Here is a 24,791-nt window from a genome sequence, read left to right as displayed (position 1 = left end):
AGGGGATTCTGGACATCTTCCGGTTTAGACTGCAAATTTCTTTCAATCAGTCGGCGTGAATATCAACGGTTAGTTTGACTTATAGGCTTTTACGATGAGCCTCGAGGAATCTCTTTATTATCCATATTAACAATTATCCTAATGCACTGATAACAATGCAACTGAGGTAGAAACGAGAGAGAGAGAGAGAGAGAGAGAGAGAGAGAGAGAGAGAGAAAGTGCTTAAAGCGCGTTGATTATGAAATTCATATTAAACTCCGGATTGAGCCGCGGGAATCGAATTTTTTCACGGGAGAATCAGGCTCGCGTGACGGGATAGGGGTGTGGTGCACGCTTTAAAATTCGCCTATCACGGTGTCTACGACGGGAGAGCAACATCGCCCCGGGACGTCTTTCCGCGGTGGAAAAACACGGGGCAAACCGAATTAACGCTGCCGCGCTCGGCAAACTTTGTTCGCCATGTTGCCCGTCAACCGCGCCGAAAATTTGATCAGCCTGGCGGCCGCGCGCGCTCCGGCGCCGAGCCTTTCTCCAACGAGGCCACGCTTTCGCTCGTGACACCCGAAGCTCCGCTTCTAATACACTTTCCTATCCAGGCGACCGCTTTAATCGCGATTTTTTAGATTTTCGCGGTAGTCGAAAGAGACAATCGTCGAACAAAAAGTCGAAGCGTTTTTAGGTGGCGTTGATCAGAATTTGCTTTGATAACCGACTATCGTTGACGATATTTTTGCGGGCGAATGTGTTTTTGGTGTTCTTTCAATGGCGAAACGGAAAACAGGACGTTCCATTAATGGTGGACACATTGAAAATTCGGCCAATCGGACAATAAGGGGTTAAACAGTTGTTAAACTGCTCGTTTTGTCTCCGGTTGGACGCGAGAGGAGCGAAATCGCGTGCGCAGGCTTTCGACAAGAGCAGGGCACGAGTGTGTCGACAAGCGTGTGTGACGGGGTGGTTCGAGGGTGTGAGGTATCGCTCAATCGCGTCCTTAATTAGCGTACTCAATTAAGCACAAGCGCGACAGACTGCGCAACGAACGCGACAGTTTTTCCGTTTAGACTGTGTTAGAGAATCGAATTACCGACAATTATACAGCTGCTCTGTCCGAATTGTTCGCCATCGTCCGATGAAATTAGAAAGAGAGGAAAGGTGCATAGAAAGAGAAAGTAACGGAGAAAGGTACCTATGCTTTGAACTAATCCCTTTTCACAAGTTTCAAAAAATGCATGCCATGCGCGACTGTTTTATGAATCATCAAAATTGATAAATCCCTACATCGTACAATTTCAATTTACTAATTTCTCAGTTTAATGATATTATTATTCGGTAAATTACTGTGCAAGATTATTTGAATAAAACTTACCACATGCATGTACTCTTGAACAAGTCCTAAAACAAAATATTATTTAAAGAAGAAACAGAAATTGTAAATATACTCTGTATAGTTTAACTGGATTTAAAGCGTTTGATTAATGTATCAAGCTTGTACTTGCCTCTTTCCACTCTATTTTTCATGTACCTTCTTTTCGTTAATTTCTCAATATTTTGTCAAACTTTTTCTACGAACGATATCGTCTATAAATATTTCTTCAAACGTCCATCTGTATTCATAAAGAATTGGGAAGAATTAACGAAATTAACGATTAAAGAAATTAACGAAATATACGTTAAACGAACAAACGAATATTTATGGAAGTATTCGTTCGTAAAAAATTTGAAAGGAATATGAGAAAAATTAATTCGATAAAGATAAATGAAAAATGAAGTGAAAATACTGGGCACATTCTGGCCGAATCGATTTTCGAAAATGAAATCTGGAAGCAAGATACAATGAGCCTGTCCGTTGCACACTTTAATCCTCCATTGTAATACGAAATTCACAAGAAACGACAAAGGACCTTTCTTCCTGGTCTATAAATTTAATCGGCTTCCGGTTTATCGGCTCCAGCCTTCGATCACGAAAGAAATCTCTCCCCCTCGATTTCTTTCTTCATCTACCGTAGAAAAAGGAACTTTGCTCTCGACAGTCACAAATATAGTTCTTCTTGCCTTCTCACGGTGGTTAACTTTGTAATTAAATTTGTAGTTTAAGGAGAAATTAGAGTATAAAGGAAACATTTAAATATTCTCGTACGTTGTATTACGAATAAAAATTGGATATTTTGCTATCGAGAAATACGCAGGCGTTGTAGTATTATCTAAACCACAAAGTACAAAAAAATCGATATTTTCCCATCGGAAGTAACCAGACGTGGAAAACGTCACCGAATTACGGGAAACGTATCAATTTCGATTATCCGAAGCAGCTAGGGACATTCAACCCCGTAATCGATTCTTCTTCCTCGTTTCCAGCAAATCTCCAGCAGGTTACCATTCGATTTCGCGTTCCTTAACCCCGCGAAAATTAAGCAAACTGCCGCGTTTCCCCTGCTCCATTAATCTCGGTCCACGGTTTATTTGGTCACTCGGTTCTCCGGTTGTTCCTCCGACGTTTTACTTTAATCCGATGTTCAACGTTGCTCCTCGTCTATTTCGAAATTCTCGATCTTCGCCGAAAGAGATAGCACGCACCTGCTCGACTTTAAATTGTGTTTTTAAATCGCTGATTTAAGAACGTCTTAATCTCCATTTGCATTTCGTTCGTGAAATTCTATTACTTGAAGAATTTTAGTGGTTTGGTAGAGCTTTTTAGTTCAGAAGTTGGGTTGTCGAGGAAGGGTATTTGTATTTTAATTTGGAGCACGAAGAATATGTCTTTAGTGGGGTAAAAAAAGATGGAATTTTTTCACTGCTTTTCTTTGGAAATAAGTAATTTTTTACCGATATCACCTACTTATCGTACTCGACGTTGCAAATGTACTACTTGTCGTATATTTTTAATAATCCTTTTACAATATATATGGTATATATTACATATACAAAATAGATCACGCGCAATTGTTTCGGGTTGTAACATCGTCGTTACCAGTGTGGATAGAGAAAAATGTCAAAAGAAGAAGTACTACGTTCGTAGGATCGTGTTTCTTTTCTGTTTACTGTTTTCTGTTGTGCAATGGTGTATATTCGATCAACAATCGCATGATTTTTTCAATTAGAGATGCATATTGTTTTTTTTTTACGTAGATAGACCGTTCTCGTCGTTCCACGTAGAAAAGTATTGGAGTGAAATGGTAAAAGATTATTATTAGTTATTCATTTCCGGTGATCCGTCATCTTGGACTCTTTCATTATGGCTCTTGCCAGTATGACCTAACCTTCTCTATTCGCTTCGAAGGTATCCGAAACACATCCTCGAGAGAGCCTTAGGACTCGTTGTACGCTGTTCCTCTGATTTCATCCAGCCTTCGACGATTAGATTATTATACTGGTCGTTAGTGAGGCTCCACTTGGAATACGCATCGTTCATCTGGTCCCCTTACCTTATGAAACACGCGATGCTTCTCGAGATAATTCGACGTTCAATTTCAGCACGCAGTCGTCCACACTGCCCTGTGAACAGAACGTACCGCTATTATTGACCGATAACGTCGTTGGTCGATGCAAGGTCTCTGGTGGAGCGTAGATTGATCGGTGATTCGTGTTTGCTGCATAAAAGGTTCGCATATTCTTGCATCGATCAATTTTAATGCGCCACTTAGACCTTTCAGGAAACCGTTAGTATTTCAATGTTACGCTCACAAGTCTGCATATTTCCATCTGGATATCCTAAATCTCTGATATTTCCTGTCGAGGTAAGTTTTCGAACCGCGTAGATCTCTTCTCCATCAGCGACGTATCGTTCAAGCGAGTGATCTACGAGGCGTTATCTTCGTTCTAAATTTACCGCGTAGCTATTCTTTTTCATCTATATTTTGCGACACTTTTGTTTCTCTTAGCGACCGTATCCGGTGACTACCTGTCGGTGCAAATGCGTTTATTCGTAACAAGTAGATGAATAAGTTGTATCCTATGTAACTACGCGAAGCGAAAACCTCGAGAAAATCGGCAATGTATATCCGGTACAAAACCATGCAAACAGGTTCTTTTTTGTCGACGAAATTCTACTTGCCAGAAATCTATTTGCCCGTCGTCTACAAATCACCAGTTCCCGATCCTCTCGCTAATCCCTCGGACTAGCGGAAAGGTCGTGGAAGAAAGGGATTTCGATACCGGTTCACCGTGAATTTTCCTTCTTGTTATGGATCCTCCGTTGTGCTGTAACTCTTCTTTCGTAGATTGCACTCTCAGCTTTTGTCCCTGCTTTCCTCCACTTTTCTAGCTTCCTTCGGTTAGTTCTTGACAAGTGGTTACCAGGAAATTGAACGCGTCGAATCTTCTATCATATTTCGCTTTAAACAGAATACCTGACGTGGATGTCAAAGTGTCAGTGTCAGAGTTCGAAGAGTATCGAATGTATTCGAAGAACTTAAGAAGGAAGTAAGAAATTAAGAACTCGAAGAATATAAGAAATTCTGTAATATCTATGGAAAGAAAAAAAAATATTCCAAGAATATTGTCTAATCTAGAAAAGTTTCAAGCATGTTCTCCGATATGGAAACATCAAAATTTCAAGAGTGTTCTATATAACGTACAAAAGAAGGAATAGAATATTCCGAGGAGAAAAGGCAATCGGCCGTGGCCGAAAAATCCTCGATATTCAGCCTGCGGTGGCCGCAGACGACGTCCAAGTGGCGATCGGTCTACAGAGAATTGGCTGGAACGAGAGGGATCGTCCTGATCGACCGTCGAACTCTGGAATACGCCCGAGCATTCGGGTTCCTTGGGGACACGCGGACCCGGTGACGAGCTTTAAATAAATAAAGAGCCCGAGAAGGGGAAAGACGCGGCGGCAGGACGAATGGTGGTAGATCTAGGGGACCGGCATCCAGGGAGCCATGCATCAAGTCCTATTACCCTTCGCAGCCTAACTGCCTAGATGTAACCAAAATTCGGGGAAATGAGTTAGCCTTCTCGATTAGTAAATATCTCATTGGATCTTTGTGAAATCAACCAGCTGGAATGATAAACGATGCGAGTAACGTAATAGTTAATATGGAAAAGTTTTTTTTTTTTTTACTTGAGAAATATCCTTACGAACATATTACGAGCATTGTACGTAACCATTTTGACCAATCGTTATTAGTAGAATTTATATTTTTATAAATCTAATTAAACGAATGGAATAGAAGTAAAAGTAAGAAGAATCGAATTCCCCATGACTTTCCCAGTTGAACGGACAATTAATTGCTGGAATATAGGAGGTGAAAAGTGTGAAAATTTTAATAGTTTGTTAAGTGAAGTTAATAGTTTAAGAAATTATTGCCAGAGGCATCGCCGACTGCCGCGAAAGACGAATTTCAATTTAGATCTTCGTATGTCGAAAGGTATTCGAATTTTCATAGAACTTTCGTCTAAGATTCCTAACGTAAAAGGGTATAAGGTAAATTTTCAAAACTAAAGCGATGTTCATAGCTTTAATAATAATGATTTTATCATAGTGGAAAGCCATCACCGCATTTTAATACTTTTCGACGAGGTTGAAACCGGATGAACATCAATCGCGGAATATTACTGCACATACGAAAGTGGTGGCCCAACTGTTGGCTGTTACAGTCACTTTATGACAGTTGTATGGCTCGTTGGATATGGCCAATATCGTTGGATTCGGAAATCCAATCCTGATGTGTGCAATTATCCATCGCCGTTTCCAAGGATCGATCGCGGGAAAAATAAGTCGCCGTGGTAAGAATTTTCTGAAATGTATCATCCACCATATCGGATCGAACACGAAGAAGAATTTTTGAACCGACGCGTTAACGAATTTTCACATGTTTCGCCAGAAAATTCGCAATGATCGATGTCTCGTCGCAAAGTATCACTGGACGCAAGATTCCTCGTTATTTCATCTATCGAATATTATAATAATTACTACACTCTCGATATTTTGAATGCCTTTGCATATTATATTATATTATATAGAACCCCGCTCTCTGTTAATCGTCAGAGAAATCTACGGTCTATTGATTATCATAGAAATCCGAGAAATGTAAATGCAGGTAAGGATACGCGAGGCGTAATGCAACTCGTGAACAATAAACCAACAATCGTACGAAGATTGAAGTTATTCCCGTCTCATCCAAAACACAAACCTGACTCTGTGATATATTAATTTATAACAGAGATATCGTATATATACGTCGCAGTTCTAGGTGAATTAGGAACTTGTCAATTTAAACGGCACGCAGCAGGCGAATAATGGTAGAATGGATTAATTTCATTCGAAACGCTGTTTCTCTTGCTGTTCCGAATTAGTTCCAGCGATACGTATTAAAACGCTATTGTTAATGGCATTTTCTAGTCTTCCCCTTTTCATTCATTTTCAGCTTTTAACGAAGAATTACCACCTGGTTAAATTTCAAACTGACGTTTGATCGATGTGGTGAAATTCAACTATTTAATCGAAATTATAACACGTTGTACTAATTATAAAATACTACTCTTATATTAATTGTGTAGTAATTATAACTTTGTTAACACTTGCCTCGCCAATATGCGTATTGGACGAGTAAAACGTGATATTTTGATTTCAAATATTTTCATGCACTTTTATAAACTTGAAGCAATTTCGAGCACTGCTCGTACGTTTTATCAACTTTTCGAGCGATCGGTGTTCGAGTAATCTTCTTTCTTGTATCTTTTTTTCGTAATTTAACGTTTCATTTCCCCGTATATACTTGTATGTACCTAATAGTCGCGAAATTTGATGAAATTTCGAAATGGTTCGTATACCTAACAGACACGACGTATTCGGGAAAAGTGTCCACGAGTGTGCAAATACTTTCGTCGTCGTTATGAACCGCTGTCGTCCGCCAACAAGACGAATAAACGACGTGGAAAGAAAGTAAGATCTAAACCCTCCCTCCTTGATCATCCATCATCGTAAACCGAGTCTCGTTTTTATCGCGTTTCCGCGAAACTTTCTCGCTGGTTGCGGTTCCCTTGGTCTTTCATCCGGAATTCGAGTTTGCCGCGCGTCGCGTGACCATGCTGCCGGCGATAAAAATCGCGTTAGATCGTATGCGAACGAAGGGCGACAGCTTCGTTGCGTGAGACCGGTCGATGGATGTTTTCCCTTCCTCTTTTCACTTTTACGGACCGTGAAAATCTCGCGTCGCATGCGTCGCATGCGTCGCTGTAATCTGCGTAAAGATCGTGAAACGCTATCGTAGATGAACGTTAAGGCGAATATAAGACTCTCGCGTCCGATTAAATCCGAAAACTTTCTTAGCGTGAAATTGCGCTATTTGAAGAAATATGTGTTCGTAACTAGATTTTATCTTTTCTACGAGCTTGTACGGTATGTTATTGACGACGAGTAACCCTGGCCCAGTGCTAAACTGTAATAAATTGTGATTTTCTCAGGAAGAATCTAGTTTCTGATTTTTCATTTGCCCAAGTACGTGTTTTTTCTCCAACTGGCAATATTCGATTCTTTTAACGATTCAATTTGTTATATAAAATAATCGTTTACGTAGCTAAACATTTAATAAAATCAAGCTACCGTGCTGCGTCAAGGTTTGATATTCTCACGTAGAAAAAATACTTTTACAGTGCCTTAGTGGAATAGAATCTTAGGTGGCTGAAAGTAATCTTCCTTCGCTCTTTTTAAAAAGCAAAGGAAATTTTTTTTTCTTTTCCTCGACCACTGTCACGGCACACCGCTATAATCTATCTGGAAGCCAACAATAGAGTATCAAATACTGAGAACATTAAGAAAGACGATAGCCAATCTCTGTTTCGATCGATTTTGCCGATGGTTGGTTCCGGGGGACGCCAGTCACCGGCTTGGAATTGTGTAACAGCGATTTGTCCACGTTTAGCGGCGTCGTTATCGTGGCATCGGTCGTGCATAATTCTGTTTGAACGAATCATTATTGCGGTCATCCGTACATACGTGCCGGTAAATCCATTTACGGTCGCAGCTGTCGATTGTTCCACGTGTTAAATTACGAAGGATGATTGATGTCGTGCCATGGACCAAACGGTGCTTTAAAGGCGCGTCGAAACAAACATCGATAAAAATGGCAGATCATTCGTTCAAATATTTCGTTTAACGTCCAAGTATCTAAGAGGTTTGATCCTCTTCTAAATTGGTCGGCGAGGAAGTTCAGAAATGTTCCAAAGTATCTAAAAACTGTGATTCGTGGGAAATAATGTCTGTATAAAATGTCGTATATACGTAATTTAGGTTAATAATACGTAATTTCGAGTTTGTTAAGTAATCTATTAGGTCGAACTTGAAGTTGTTAGGCGTGTAGTCGGATCTTGAATTCTCTACGGTGAAAAGCTCCACCGAAAGATCGGAGAAATCTCGCAGAATAAATTCAAGCAATTGGAAAAGTACGTTAGAGTGACCAAGCAATCCTTGTAAATAACGTAAATTAGAGAATTTCTTACGATTAGAACTATCGCTGGCGAAGTCGAAAAATTGTCCAGAGTGAAGTCACAAAAGTAAAAAACGAATCACACGGTCGAAAGTCTCGCTAGAAGAGTATAAAAATCCTCTTTATAAAATAAAATTATAAAATACGAAAAATGATATTTCCTCCCTTTCTCTCTCTTTCTCTGCGGACCTAATCCTCGAAAGTCGTTTCTAATCCTCGAAATCAAGCTATATCGACGCAACGCGAGTAAACGAATTTCTCATGACGAACAATTTTCCCAGAAGACGCTGGAAATCCCGGAGAAACGTGAGCCAGCCCGAAAGTCTCCCGTTCCAAAGACGAATCTATCACGGGAGTGAAAATCCTGTGGGCTGTGCGCCGCGAACGGCGCGATTACACAAATTATAGCGAAGGGCGGGGTCGTCTCGCCGCGGAGTAAGTTAAATAGGATTCCTAGGGACATTTCGATCTGCCGATTTCGCGGATCCTCTTTAGCTAGCAGTCTCCACCGGAGCTAATCCCCGACGTATGTCGCGATTTCGCGATCTGCATACTGCTCAGCCCCGCCCGGAGTAATTTCCCAGGGACTTAGGCTCGGTTCTCAACGGCTGACGCCGCGCACGAAACGGTTTGCCCAACGTATTAAGTCGTTGCCGCGCGCCGGGATTAACGATCGACTCGCGATTTCGTTTGCACTTAACCCGTGTGTGAGCTGGAATTAGATCCGGATTTCGTGCCTTTCAGAAATCTCACTGCCGAAAGGAAAATATTGCGAAATTACATACGAAGCAGATGGCAAAAAAAATCGTACCAGGACTAGACTTCTCATCTATCTATATGTCGCGTGTGAAAAAAGAAAGAGGATGCGATGCTTTAAGGGTTTATGATACTCGGCGAGTAGAGCGAGAAATATGCAATCAACATAGGCCCTGCGATCAATCCTGTCGACGTAAAATCGATCGTTATCATTTACGAACATTCGATGTCGCGAGTGAGTTTCTTCTTTGAACGTAAACAAAGAGATTGATTCGGTAGTACGTCAGCTCAAGATTGGGGAAATTGTTAATTGTCTTGTGAACATTTTTTCAGCGCAAAATTGCACCATTCGAAGAAATATAATAAATTGTGATTTTCCTAGGAAGAACCTAATTTCTGATTTTTAATTTACCGAAGTACATGTTTTCCCTCCACCTGGTATTCGACTCTTTTATAATTTAATTTGTTATATCGTCTTAACCAGCGACTTCGGTAATCTGGTAAATATTTGGACAGAAATATTTCATAAAATAACCATTTACGTAGTTAAACTGCAGGTGGTTAATTTCCTCGTTAAATCTTCGCCAAAACGAAGGGAAACATTAAAAAAAAATCAAGCTACCGTGCTGCACCAAGGTTTGATATTCTCATGTGGAGAAATACTTTTACAGTGTCTTGTAATTTTATACACGTATGTACCAAAATATGCGCTAATGACGTAGGAAGACTTGGTAAAGTTTTTTTGATAAGCTTCCCCTGTACAGACTTGAATACGTGATATACGAGCTAAAGGATTTAATTTTATGGCTTGAAATGTCTGTTTTTTTCTTATGGAAACGCACCGAATTACCGTATATGAATGCAGCAATTTTTCAGTATTTTTAATTATTTCTCCTAGTTGTTGGATGAATTTTTGTGAAATGTTACATCTTGTCATATTATATATTTTGCACCACGTATTCGTATAAGGACTGACAATCTTTTGTAACGTATTATGTTCTTATATTATTACCGACCACTGGTCTGCGGACTTTTATGCAAATTCATATTTTCGCGAATACGGTGGAAGGAGTAGGACCTAGGCAGAAATTCAATTTACTTATTAAACATTATGAAAAGTATACTTTGAACATTTTATACGTTTTTGCGTATGTCATGCGCATTCTATGCGTCTTTATATCTTTAAATTTCTCACGATTGCATAAAAATCCACAGTCTACCGATCGTATTATACGTATATTATGATATTTTTTAAAAAATTAGTCAGTTCGCTTGACGGCTGTATTCACGCTGTATGCTCTTGCGATTGCACGCAGCTTTCGTCGAGGTGTCTTACTAAATTAAGAAAGTATATTAATTTCTGTTGCAGGTAAGATATCTGGCTTCTTTGGCTCCGTTTCCTTTGGCACGCGAGCAGCTCGGTAAGTTAATTAAATTTTTCTTTTACTACACCCCACCGCCGTAATTAAAAAAAAAAAAGATCAAAGAAAATTTATCTGCTTGTTGCGTAGCCCGTATTACTACGAAAGCTTCGTTACGTGTCTCTTTCAATTAATATTTTCAAAACACCTTTCGCTGTACAAAATCCGGTTGCGGGATGTAATTAGGTAAATCTTTGAGCGAAACGGTTACAAATAACGTTTCCTTAGAGTGCCGATTCAGGGATTTTACTTAGACTTTATACTTCGAGCAATTGAAGACAGATCTCTCTGTATTTTTGTGCCAATTTTGAAGATTTTGTTGAATATGCTTGAGAAAATCGGGAAAATTTACAAACTTTAGAGACGAAATTAAGATATTAATTTAGTATTAATTTAACGAAAAGATTTGGAGATTTTATTTGAAAGATCTAGGAAACGAAGCGTTTCTTCTGAGTTATAGTTACCGAAGTTGTTGATGTTTCTGATGGAAAGATGAATTTTGTAGTGTGTGTTTTGTAACGTGAAACTCGTAAATAATCTTTTAATAATAGCAAGATCTCACGAATATTGTAAACAGTGATTCTGTAGTGACTAGGGAATAGGCATCAGAAGCAGCTTGCCCCAAACTTAAAGAAACCCGATTTCTTCAAAGCCAAGGACGTACAAAAAAAAAAAGAAAATAGAAAAAAAGAAAAATAACAACATTGAAAACGCGAACAGCACCGGTGCCTCGTTAATTAAAGATGGCCGTGATCTGGAAGAGCCGCGACGCCTTGTAATTATTTCATTTGCCACTTCTCGATTTGACAGTAATTAACGAAGCCACTTGGTCGAACGAGTATTAGCGCGTCAGACGTGAAGTCAGCTCCGTTCTTCCTCTTGTTTAACCTTCGTCTCACCTTATGGAACCGCGGTCGCGTTTAATTAACGATACCCTCCTCTACCATCCCCCCACCCCCTGTTCTACGGAAATATTCGTGTCTGAGGGATTAGCAGACTCCTCGGTGTTAGTCTCGAAATTTTCTCTAGAGAGATTAGCGGGATATTTAAATTTCGTTCTTTTCTTCTTTCGCTTTTCGATACGTTAATTCTTAATGCAAGTACAGATAATAACATCGTATCAACGATATAAAACGAATTACTAATGTAACGTAAACAAGACTTTCAACTGTTTCTCAAGATTGCCACTTTCATCCAGAGATGTTCTCGTACGCGCTTTTCCCAATTCGGGGAAGCGAGAATCTTTCTCTTGCACAAAACCGCGGCTTCGTTCCCTCATTTATTCGTTCAGTGCGGATAATCAGGTTACCACTTTCGAGGGAGCCGATTGCTCGAGCATTCTCGAGTCCGTCGAGGGTGAATCGGTTCGTTGCGCAGTCGATCCTGATCGACGCCGCTCGTTTCTGAACAATCAGAGCTCCGAAGAACCCATCGATGGTGCTCGTGGTCGCCACCAATTTCCCGTCGTTTTTTCCCTCGAGGACCACTGTCTGATCACGCCTTCGAATTTCGATTCCCTCCCCCATTTTCTTCCGCTTTTCATCCCTTACTTGCCTCAATGATCGTAATCTTCGCCGTTGGCAAACAATTCGACGAACGTGTTTTATTTGTTCGAGAGCGAATTTTACGAACCTTGTTTTCTGATTTTTCCAATTTTCTATTTCTCTCTCTTTTCTCTTTCTCTCTTTCCCTCTCCCCTTTTTCTTCCTTTTTTAAATTTCTGAACGTTTTCTTTAAGAAGGGCGTACTTCTGTTCTTCTCAAGGTGGTTGATTGGGGTTTTTGTTTGCGATCGTGAATTCTTGGTTCCTCTACTATCATTGAAAGAGGGAAACGCGTTGAAATAAAAATTAAAGAAAACTCCAGGGAGATTAAGAAAGATTGAAGGAACAGGATAGCAAGTTAAAGAACGACTCTAACTCGAAGAAACTTGATAACGCGAGCGGAAGAGAAAATTGAATTTTCAAATTTCGAAAGAAATATCGAAGAAATACCGACGAGACTGTCCGTTTCTAACGATACTGCCAACTATTAAGAACTCGACTCAGTAACGTCAATTTTAATCGTATCCATTAAGACGAGTTTCCTGGTTTCTTTGTATATTTTTTCCGCAAGTCCTCGATTTAAAGATTCATCGTTTGCTTCGTTTTCTCATTTGTCAGTCCAACTGACAATTTCGTAAATTCCAGTTCTATTTTATTCCGTTTAAGGAATGTATCTTAGAAACGAATTGTGCGCAAAACCTAGAAGTTACACACGATTCATTCGTGGTTCTCGTTTCACCGAAACGTTAGGAAATCAAGCTCGGCGAGCCACTCGAAACTTGAGCAATCTGTACTGCGTAAACAAAATTTTTCAATTTTTTTTTTTTGCGTCGCTCAAGACGCAAACCTCACCGAGAGTCGAAGAAACTTATTAAACTCGATCAAATGGAATCCATTAAGCATATGAAACATAGACCGCCGTAACCATTCGATACATCGATATTCCCATCTCTACTCCATAAATCATCCTAATACGAGTCCTAATTCTACCAAGCCCATTAATGTAAAACCACTGTAACACATCACAACCGTGCAACAATGCGGAAAATCACACGTTCCCTCCACCTGTCTACCACTATTCACCATTCAGCCTCTCCCCACCTATCACGAAAACGCCGCACAACCAGTAGAGAAAACCCTATAAAAGCGAAAGATCAGTCACCAAAGCAGCCACGTTGCCCCGCGAAGAAGGAATCGGTCTAACCTGGCCAGCGAGAATCTACTTACTCGCAGAGTGCCTCCGAGCGAGCACGGAGTCGGTCGATCAGAAGCGAGAAGGGGAGAGAGATAGACACGCGACTCGAGGAAAAAGAGACGAAAGCGGTCGAAACAGGGTTAGTAAAGACCCACACCGTTGCTCTCTCGGCCGAGCTCAATCGTCGCTCGGTGGTAGGGATGAGTGTTAGTGGTGGGGGAAGCGTATGTGCGATCGTGTAGGCGGCGTAGAGGCACGGAGAGGCACGAATGCGCGCTGGCGCGCACACTCGAGTCGTTTCGTGCAAGTTCGCCTGCGCTCGGCCGTCGCTCGCTCGCTATTGGCGATGCCAGGCGCGTCGGGGCGCTCGGAGCGGGGGACAGCGTTTGAAAGCCGCGTATACGCGGCGACACGACCCGGCCGCGGCGACGGTGGCGGTGGAGGCCTACGCGGGCGCCGCGAGAGAGACGCTGCTCTCAGTTGTGTCAAGCTAGGCGATCGAGTAGGACGCTCTTTAATCGTTCCCGCCTCCGAGTTACTCTCTCACGTACACACACACCGCCTCACACACACACTCCCACACACACTTCTCTCCTTCTCTCTTTCTCTGGAACACCCCGTGCAGGTCGGTCCGAACCGCGGCAACGAACCAACTCTTCGAAAGCCAACGCGACATCACACAGTAACACACGTGCACACAGACAGACACACACGCGCGCCCGACCGATATCTGTCATATCTAACTCCGTGCTTCTCTCTACCCCGTATATCTCCAGCAGAGTTAGTTCCACTGCGATACGTCTCTTAAGTTCGTCCTCTCTACGATTCGACACGTCGCATCGTCGTACGTTCCTGTCTCTCTCGAAAACGGTGTCCACCTGGTCCTCCACCGATCGGCCGTCGTTGTCCGGTGTATTATATCCTCTGCCTCCCTCTTTCTCACTGTTTACGCCTGCCCGTGTCGCTGGCCACGCGCGCGTGCCAGCCGGCCGAGAGATCTCACGCGGACCAGCCCTAAACGCTCAGTGTGAAAACGGTCGACACGTGATACGCCGTGTGCACGAGAGCCCCATAGAGGCTACTTTGGTCTCCCTCCCTTCAGTGTGTCGAGAAACGAGTTTGAGCAACGACAGCAACGTAGAGAGAGAGAGAGAGAGAGAGAGAGAAAGAGAAAGAGAGTGTGAGAGAGAGAGAGAGAGAGAAAGAGCAAAGCCAGCTGTCACAGAGTGGCACATGCATGCACCGGCTCTTTGATCACAGTCTCACTGCCCTCTCCCACTGTCCGACCGTGTGTGTGTGTCTGTGTGTGTCGAACGGGAGTCCCCGTGCTACGAGCATCGGCCAGCGAAGGAATCGGTCGGAGCGAAAGAAGGGGAGAAAGAGATAATAAGGCTTCCTCGTATTTGCCGGCCGTGTGTACGAGTTTCAAGGTCGCACACGTTCAATCGCCGGAGACCTCCCTCGTCGGTGTGCTACCAAGTCGAACGAAGATAGAAAGAGAAAGGGAGAAGGAGCCGGTGAATCTGGAGCAGGAGGATCATTTAAAGCGGAGCGGCGAGAAGAGGCCGGCGAAGCTTGGCAAGAGGTGGGGGCTCGCGGGAAGAATCGCGAGGCTGGGATAGAGAATTATATTTTTATTTGCCGCGGCTGGCCGCGATTCGTCGGTACTAGAGAACGCTGTTGTTAGTCGTTCGGGCGTTAGACGTGGCTTACGCGTCTATAAAGAGAGACTACCTTATAGTAAAAAGAAAAAAAGAATAAAACGTGCTGTATAGCTAGAAACCGCGAGGGAGATTCGGATAAATATAATAAGTATAGTCCCTCTTAGAAGTAAACACGAATCTGTGTTTGTCCCTATGTATAAGTAAAAATTAAGCTATTTAAGTAACGTAACGTATATAAAGAGATGGTCGCGCGTGAATAATGAGCGACCGATCGCACTAAAGAGAATCGCGTCAAGACAATCAAGCACAGTAGCAGGTTGGACGTAACCGAGAGGAATTCTAACGACATTTTCAAAAGGGAAAGGTGGGAAGGAACGGCAACCACGTGCGGTTCCTCCTCCTCCTCGTCCGCGTGCGAGTCTAGCCGGTTGAAAGAGAGTAAACGAGTATTCGTGTCTTCATGTGATCTCCAGCCTCTGTACTACTTCCGTACACGCTCTACGTACATATATTATTCTACATAGATATTTATGTATATATACTTCTACATATATATATATACACATACGAAAAATATATATATATATTATATATATTTACACTTATATATACATACGTTTATATGTATACACCCTTCGCACATATCCGATCGTTGGGCCGCGCCAGCTGATCCGCACCGGAAGTAGAGCAAGGCCCGACCGTGTTTCTTCCCTGTCTGCCCCTATTTCAAGGGGCGTCCTCTCGTCAATCTTCGTGACAATCATTTTTTCAGCTAGCTCTCTTAGCTAAAGTGTCTGTTTTTAAGGAAAGAAAAGAAGGAACAATCACGAATCCACGTATGTACCTACGACGTTTCAATTAACGTGCGAGCGAACCGTGCGAGAGCCCCTCTACCCCCACACCCGTCGAAAAAAGAAGGAAAAGAAAGGTACGCTCTGCCCTCTGCATGTATATGCGCGTATGCATGCGTCTGAATCGCGTGGCCGTGTCACTTCACCTGTTTTTATCTCTGCTCGGTGCACAGACCTACTTGCCCTAGCTCTAACTCGCTCACACACTTTGACAATCATCGTATATCTAACAGAGCGGTCGCTCGTCTAGACTAAACCGCACACTATCGCTCTAGGCTTAAACCAACGTCTTCTGAGTCTCTCTGTATGCGTGTCACCGGTCGTATGTGTGTCTAGTACAATAAGGACCGCGTTTAATCTGATGTACGCGCGTGTTAGCTCTTAAGGTGTACCAGTTAGGCTCTCTGACGTCTCACGTCCGGACGACTATACCTAAATTGAATTAACCGAAATTCGAATCGGGGCAAGATCTCTCTAAGAAGATTTCAAGGAACTTGGCTGGCCTCGCGGTTCGATCTCCGCGCCGAGTTCGAGCTCGAACTCGCGGGAGGAGTCGAAAATTGATTTGAAGAGGGATCGAGCGGCAATCGGCCAAACTGTGGTGGCCGTCGTGCGAGTTGGGCCGAACGAGCAAGACGGAAGCTCGGTATCATCAGCCGTCGTTGGAACGCGGCTGGGCCGGTGAGGAACAACGAGGCAGGTTTTTCTGGAGATTGCACTCGTTGGGCGGCCAAGGCTTGTTCATACCCTCGGCGACGGGGAACGGGAAGTGTTGGCTAGCGGAGACGATAGGCGCCGACGAGGCACGTTCCTCCATCACCACGTATTTTCATTCGTACCCGTTTGTCCCGGGTGGTGCGGTGTCCCTGCCTCCGCCCCTGCTGAACAGCATCAACAACGCGGCGGCAGCAGCGATCACCCCCGGCCTGGTAGGACACCTCTTCGCCGGCCAGCAAGCCTGCAACATTGGCTGCAGCTGCACCTGCACGAATATCGCCAATTGCAATCCGCACCACCAACAACACCATCACCATCAGCATCAGCAGCAGCACCATCACCATCATCAGCAACAACAACAGCATCATCATCGTCCCATCGCTGCCACTACGGTCCTCCTGCAACCGGTTGAACACATCAAAGACACCATGGTGAGTGGAAGATTTGTTTCTTTCGTGGCGCATTTTCGGCCGATGTAACGCGAAAAGAGAATTTTCGATGTCGACGAGGTTCGCGGGTTTCCGTCGTGTTGTTAGTACGATCCGCTCTATGTCGGCGTTTCGCGAACATTCCGTGTCTCTTCTTCGGGACAGACCCGAACAAGAAGACGCAGTTTATAAAACAGGATTGCAAGAAACACCGATATAATATGTTCGGTTTGATCGGTCGTAGTTAACTAAATTAAGTTAGTTAAGTAATCTGTTGACCGTGCTAATCACGCAATTATAATTTTACTTGGATCGTAAGACGTTTGTCTTAAACATGTGTTCATCAAAGTATACGTTTCACGAATATATTGTATTATAAGCGTTACAGGAAATTAGACTTTCCACGCGCGATAGAGACGTAAAAATTCTGAGCCAGCGTAACCATAAACGATTCATAGTCCTCGATCTTTGCAAATTAGAAACCTATCTAGGGATCTCGCCAGAGAATCGACCGTGTCAGAGTTTCATTTCGAAGTCGGAAGTTCGCAACACTGGGTCAGTCCCACGACGCGTCCTTCAGGTTAAAGGGCTCTCGTTAATATCGTTGTCCGTCGCATAAATTAGCCACAGATCCCCTGGTTGTCCATTTGTTCGCCGCTCCGAACCACTAAGCAGCTTTTACGACGCGATTGTCCCCCGACGCTCGCCAAGCGGGTTTAATACTCTATTCGACGATTGCTTATGTTCGACTAATAAGCCGGGTCAATATGCGGAACTTGGAGCGCACTGGTTACGTATTCCATGTTCGAGGATCGATTCGCGTTTCGGAGTTACCGTGTTACGTTTTAGTCTGTGCGATAGTGTTCCATTTATCGAAGGATATTAGGTCTGTGAGATTGTGATGGTTAGTGCGTTCGAGAACAATTTCAGGATCGGACGAAGGAGTTTAGAGAAGTAAGAATTGCTTGGGAGTGGTAGGTAGCTTTCTTCAACGGTTAAATCAGAACCTTCGGTCGAAGGTAGGAGAGCAGTGTCCGATTCTTTGTTGCGAACGATCTTTCATTCCAAAGTAGAGTAAATTAGGTTTATTTGGGTCAGAGGGTGTAATACGTCAATCCATATTTCGAACGCGAACAAATTGAGCGTTCCGATGGGGCAGCATTCTCGATCCTTTGAATTTGCGTTTTCAGCCCTTGGGAAAACGTGCGTGTAGTCGTGACACGTGTATATAAATTCGTAATACAATTCACAGACATCTTGACGCGACGAAATCGCGAGTGACGCTCGCGCGCGTAAATCTTTTCAGCAACGGTGCATTGAAACGGGCTGTCAAGAGGCAACGACCGTTCCCCCTAGCTCCTCGAGCGTGACGTAAGCTGCATTCGTCGTTGGATCTCGCGAAAAAATCCCCAGACTCGACGATTCCGCGGCCAGCTCGCGGCGGAACACGGTTTCCCTTCTTCCCGCCACTAGGAAAAAGAGTTGCATTGAATTTCCGCATGTCCCTGAGATATTTCCAAAGTAGTTTCAGTGATAGATGGCTCTCCAGGTTTGGAAGTTGGATATGGTGCAACGCGAGTCATTCAGATGGAATTTAAGTCCGTCGTTCACTGTCGTGGAGCGAATACGATTATTAAAACAGTCGTTTTCTTAAACGACTGATCTTTTCGCTTGTACTACTTTGCTTCAATCATCGAACATCGAACAAAATCACATGGAAAACCCGAATAGTTTCTTCGTCGGTCGCCCTCCGAAAGGAGTCTCCTTCCAGCCAACAACGTCGAACATCGAACAAACCGAACCTATAATCACACCAAAATCCCATCAATTACGTTTCAAAAAAATGTTGTAGCGTCCAATAATACCAGAACGCAATTTCTTCCCTCGCTTACGACCACATCTTCTTCTACCACCCCGATTTCATGCGGAGACGCGATCGAGCGGAAAGCCCGAGTTTGTTCAGGATCCTCGATCAGCATCCTCTCGACACCTGTCGATCGTAGCGGGATTAAAGAGGATGCCGCGTCTTGGTTGGCGAACCTCGACAAACAGAAAGAGAGGAGCAGCGGAAAACAGAAGGGATGATAGGCGTTCGTCGGAGGTGATAGGGCAAGGTCGGGGGTTCCCTTGGCGCGAGACTCGTCCCTGTTTACACAGCAAACGCGTCGGGTGATTCATCGTCGTCGCTAAATCTGTTCCTGATTCAGTGGTTACCATGCCCTGCTCGTTACCGGAAACCTCGTTAGCCGGAGCTTTGTCTCGCGTCTTTCTTCTGCCATCTTCCGCAAAACCAGATGTTTCGTGTCCCTAAAAAATCATGAAATTGTGGGAAAATTTGCACCTCGTAGCCAGCATTCACTTTGCAATCGTTGTTCTACGAAGGTTTCCGAATGATATTCGTCGTTCCGATTATTACAAATAAAAGAATAACGTTTAGAAAATTTGTACCTTGGATTTTCATCGGTTTTTATATTTTAGAATGGCGATATTCATTTTGGAACGTGTTTATGATGATTTTTGAAATACCATTAGTAGGTATTTGGCGATTGCCGTCAAATCATTACGAAGGAATGCGATAAATACCAATTTTATTACACAAATTGTTTCGTAAATTTCAAAATTTTAGATCTAGAATTTTCGGTGTATTATTTTACGCGCGTTTCTTATTACGATTAATTTTCCTTATTACACGATATCTGGGTCACACAGTCGCTGTTATCTTCTTCGGACGGAGAAGCACGTTTATCTTTATCAGACTACCGTTACGTTTTCGATCGTCATATAAGATTCGCTTGTTGTCAGAAGAAGCGATGATAGTTTTAAAAAATGTACAAAGTTTAGAATGGCGGCTATCTCCGTTTGTCTAAGCTTCTGTACATCGCTTAACACGCATGCACACACACCATTTGTCATTTCTCGTGCTTTTCCTATTTGGGACAAGCGACGTGTAATGGACGAATAGTTTACTTTCATTTTGAAACGCTATTTATCTCACCGTTTGTCGTAGATTAGTTTCTGTAATCTCTTTGAACACGTCATTGTCGATAGAATTTTTCAATTCTCCTTCTTTCTTTAATGAAAAATTATCAGCTTTGAATTTCGCTTTACATTTCATATATTCGCATATATTCGTGTAAATAATTGGGGACTCGATACAATTTGGTTCAACGTCACCGTATACCGTGCCATAACATTTAATTTCTGCCAATTATTGCATTCGCTCACATTTTTCTGCAAAAGCATCGTTTAAAGCATTCGCTTTGTCGAAAACTTTTTAGTTCACCAAATTTGTCTCGTTCCAGTTAAAAGAATGTAATACCTAAATTCACCTTGTTCCAAACAATTTAGCAAAACACGATTCGCACGACGATTCGGATAAACAATCTCTGTGTCATGTTTCTCACTGGTTCGCGATGATGGGAGAAACTTCTTTCGTTGTTTGTCGATAAAACGAGCGAAAGACGAGCGTCTGTTCACCTATTTCTCTGGAAGCTCGAAGGAAACGTCAGCGGGCCGACGGCGATATGCGGTGGGATGCGTCTCGAGCTATCTTCACGGTCCGTTCCTTGTGTACACCGGCTAATTAGCACTCTGCTGCGGGGAAATAGTTGGTATCAGACGCTTCGGTCTGTTGGGGCTTTGGTTTGATCTCTTGGGACCTTGCGAACCAAGTTCCTTTGGGCTTCGGCGTTTCTCGGCCACTGAGAAGTTCGAACAAGTTTTCCATTTCTTTGGTTTCTCGTGTTTGACGGATTTGTTGGGTCAACGGTGGTTTTTGCCCCTCTGTGATTCTCGAGACGTTGTTAATTGAAGAGCAGAGGAGGAAACACGATACGTAGGTTTCAGAATAAATGAAAAAAATAAAGGATGATATTTTAGGATGAACCTTCCTATTCAGAATTTTTATCTTTATGCAAATCAAGATTATTCGTTCAGTTTGAAAATTGAAAAATTCGTATACGAAAAATATATTGGAATTAACGCTACGCTAAACTTGCAACACTTGGCCAGATTACTATAGAAAAATATGAATTTAAAACACGCGCTATTGTATCCTTAAAAAATACGTACCAAGTGAGATTTTTCCTTACAAGATATCGATTTATGACACGCATCAATTGCTCGTAACTCATATACATATAATAGAATCGTTGAAATTTCCACTATGTTATCGTTATCACGAAACGAGCATCTCCCTTTGAATATTCAAATGGTAGGAAATTCTTGATAACTCCGTCGATGCGAAAGTGACCGTAGAAAAATTCACAAAGCGGCACATCATCCACGAGATGCTTCTTAAGAACGCTACTTTAGGTTCGCATGAATAACGCAAGAGCAATGTTCTTGCGCTGAAAATTGCCAGGGAAGCTCTCGCTCCGTTTCCTGGCGAGCTTATCGCGAGTGGTTCTTGAAAATTTTTGTCTTAGGAGCCCTTCGCAAGAAGGGAGATTTCCACTTCGACCCACTCTACAGCATTAAAAATACTACGAAATGTACAAACATAACAGATTAATCTTCGAATCTTCTTTATGCAGCTTTCATAGCGCGGAGGAGCGTCGAAGAGGCAAATCCTCTGGAAAATTCACTTCTCCTAATTGCGTGACTCTTGCGTCGATTCAGCGGTATCAGCGTCGTTAACACAGGATAAATATATCGCCGCTTAATCGGTCCTGCATTAAATTATCATAAAAGTCTAGCGGAAGGAGCTCGCTGACAATAAAAATGGAAGTGAGCCCCGTGACTTGTTTCTCTTCCTCCGCTACCTGTTCGTCTTCCTCGCTGTGCTCAAGAACCGTATCGTCTGCATCCACTTCCGGCCCGTGGATGCCATGAAAAATCCTACTCACTGGTTAATTATTCGAGCATGCATTCTCGAACGTTTCTCTCTCGAAACATTCGCCTATTCGCCATTCCCTATCTTCTACTCAAGGACAGCATTAATTTTAGAAGTAACTCTATTTTTTATAATGTAGCCTAGAAGTAAATTTATTTTTTATTCCAACAAGTTAGAATTCATTGGAGAAATAATAATTGCGAAATCCATTCAGAAATGAAGTTCGTTATAAGAGGATTAGAGAGATAAAAGAGGAAATAAAGAATATGCAGGACTACGATTAAATGAAATTCAAATATCACGCTCGATCGAGTTTCCTGCGCAAAAACTCAACTTTTCCACTCGAGCTAACTAACGCTTCTAAGCAACCCCGAAACAAGTGTGGCTCTTTACCACTCTAATACGCAAACAGCCCTGTGTGGAAAGCCACTTAGACCGGTTGCATTTGCATAATTTGCAGAAACTGCAACGATCCGTGTTATCAGCGACACATATTTCCATCGTAGTTTCCCTAGACTCGTCCAGCCTCGAGTTTACGACGCTTCTCCAACCCCTGTGTATCGAGGCGTCGATTCGATACGAGTTTGCGAAACATCTCGGCCACTCGCGATAAATTTCCACGGTTTTATCGACTGGAATTTGATTGGGATTCGAGGAACTTCTGTTCCTGTTCGTGGTGCTAAATTTCCCTGCAATAACGTTTGCAGTTCGATTGTTCGTTCATTGACCAACTACTTTGGTAAAACATAACGATGTTAGAACCGTGAACAAATTTTTATCTCGTCGATCGTTCGTAGACTGCGGATTTTTGTACATTTATAGGAAATTTGAAAGTGCAAAATAAATTCACAGAACGCACATAATACGTTTTCTACATTACCGATATAAAAATCAGAATGAAATATGTATATCTTCTTCAACTACATACACACACACATCTTCTTTTTCCAAACACAAAATTTCAATGCGAATAAAACAGAGCGACGAAAACACAGACGGAACTCAAAAATAATTTTTGCCTGTTTCACAAATGGAAACATAGAATATTTAATACGAAATATTTCAAGCAAAGTAAAAATCCATTCCGATAACCTTTCATCGTTGAACATATTAATACGCTTCAACCATCCCTGTCATTCATAATTCCAACATCGTCTCTCTTGCATTTTGCTAAAACACGAAATACGAATAAAAGAAAAAGTAAAAAAAAAAAGAAAATAAAAACATCATATGACATATATCATCGAAAACGAAGCAGAGATTTAACTTTATTAAATTTGTTTCACCTTCGAATAGATGGCAGAAGCTTGCAAAGTTCATGGAACTATATTTTAAACTATTCTTTTCGTTTGTAATATTTGCAGAGTATCCGCGAAAAATATAACAAGTCACGTTTCACGTCTCTTATGGAAAAGTAAACACAATGCGAAAATTAAAAACCGATTCCACATCGAAACTGTCTTTGGATTTAATTTTGGCTTTAAACGTGTGTTTTTCTCGCGCTTTACATTTAAGGAAATATTAATAACATTAGTTACGCGGACTAATATTAGTCAAGTTAAAGTACACTGGTATTATTCGTTTCTTGAAAAACATCGTGGATGTACTGTATCTTCGAATCTATTAGGTTATTCCTTTTCTCAGCTATTTCGTATTAAAATATTCCTATCTGACCACGAAGCGACAGAAAAGACAGGAAATAAAAGGAATCAGTTATCTCGTTTTTTCCACGCGGTCTTTGAATATCACAAACATAGATATTCTAAAAGAAGTAACAAACCTATCTTCTTCTTCGCCTTACGTCGTTAAAAACGTAGAAAGCAAAATTTACATAATTTTTTTAGCGTCGACGAGCGTTTCCTTGTAAATCGAGCAAATTTTTCGAGATATCTACGGGGCGTCGTGTTAAACAAAGTTTCGCAGAGATCTCGAAGTTTCCAACGAATCTTCAATTTATTCCCGCCACCCCTCGCTTCCACCGGTAGAACCGTTCCGATTCTTACGATTTACCGTCGCGTCTCGATTAAAGCACCGCCTGATGCACTCGATTGATTCCCAATCGAACTTGGACGAGCAATCGGCACGCTCGAACAACGATGTTATCGGTTATTTTGCCCACCGTGCCGCTGAAACGAATTTTCGTGCAAAGCGGGTGGCACACAGAATAGCGTTGTAATTGGTTAATTGGTTTTATGGAACTTTTATATTGTTCTACTATTTCTATAATTTTAGAATGGTTTTTTAAATTCCTATTTAATTTTTAAAAGGATCTGAATACCGTACTTGCTTGGAATAAAATGTTACTTTCAACTGCGAAATTTTGCTTTTGGAATTGTAAATTATAAAATTATAAAAGTAGGAATGTGATTCGTTATTTTTCTATTATTCGCCGATGTGCTTCTTCTAATAAGAATAAAACAATTAGTTTCTTCTACCGATATATTCGTTTATTTCGATATTTGTATTTCAGGATAAACGATCGTGTTTCGATCGTGCAATTGCGTTTCACATTTGCATTCTGGTAAGACGTTCCTTATGAAGCAGACTGCAGTGACTACGAAACGTCGGTCCAAAATCCAAATGCCAGGTACAAATGCAAAATCGAAACACGAATATCTTATGCCGAAAGGCGAATATTAAAATATCTAAAAGACATCGTGGTGAAAGTTTGAAATTCAAAGTACGATTGATTTATTTATTTTCGAGTTGTGAGCCTTGTGTCATAAAGCCTTGTGGCCATTACTTATCGCAGTACGAATGTGGTTATCTCGGTAACAATATATTATATGAAACTTGGGAAATATCAATGTTTCCCTATTTTAAAATACTAATGAAATAAAATAATTTCATCCGCGTTTTAATATCCTCGAAAAATAGTTATGAGAGATTCTTAAATAATAGTTAAAGTGAAATATTCAAGAATCATAGTGCTAATAAAGATCTGGTACTGCGAAGA

General features: G+C 41.9%; 1 protein-coding gene and 1 long non-coding RNA gene across 17 annotated transcripts in view; one reads left to right on the top strand and one right to left on the bottom strand.

Moving 5' to 3' along the window:
- Nucleotides 1–24,791, top strand: part of heph (polypyrimidine tract-binding protein 1 heph) — a 435,707-nt gene that overhangs the window by 182,204 nt on the left and 228,712 nt on the right. For 5 of the 16 annotated variants that reach the window (XM_033340791.2, XM_076625718.1, XM_033340788.2 and 2 more), the window contains exon 2: nucleotides 10,552–10,603. The exons of 9 other annotated variants lie outside the window; for them this stretch is intronic. Coding sequence is in view for 2 of the 7 variants with exons in the window: in XM_033340787.2 (XP_033196678.1) it covers nucleotides 17,002–17,004 (3 nt within the window). In the remaining 5 variants the exon portion in view is untranslated. Of the gene's footprint in view, nucleotides 1–10,551; nucleotides 10,604–15,615; nucleotides 17,005–24,791 lie in introns of those variants that run through there. 2 more of the 16 variants (XM_033340787.2, XM_033340790.2) reach the window with 2 other exon arrangements.
- On the bottom strand, nucleotides 2,975–4,412 carry LOC143303794 (uncharacterized). Its single transcript, XR_013060450.1, has 3 exons — nucleotides 4,048–4,412; nucleotides 3,682–3,894; nucleotides 2,975–3,492 (listed from the first exon to the last, which is right to left on the bottom strand). It is a non-coding gene; the product is annotated as an uncharacterized LOC143303794 (long non-coding RNA).

This window comes from Bombus vancouverensis, chromosome 16, assembly GCF_051014615.1.
Source record: "Bombus vancouverensis nearcticus chromosome 16, iyBomVanc1_principal, whole genome shotgun sequence".
Classification (NCBI taxonomy): domain Eukaryota; kingdom Metazoa; phylum Arthropoda; class Insecta; order Hymenoptera; family Apidae; genus Bombus; species Bombus vancouverensis.
This window is presented reverse-complemented; position numbering and strand designations above follow the sequence as displayed.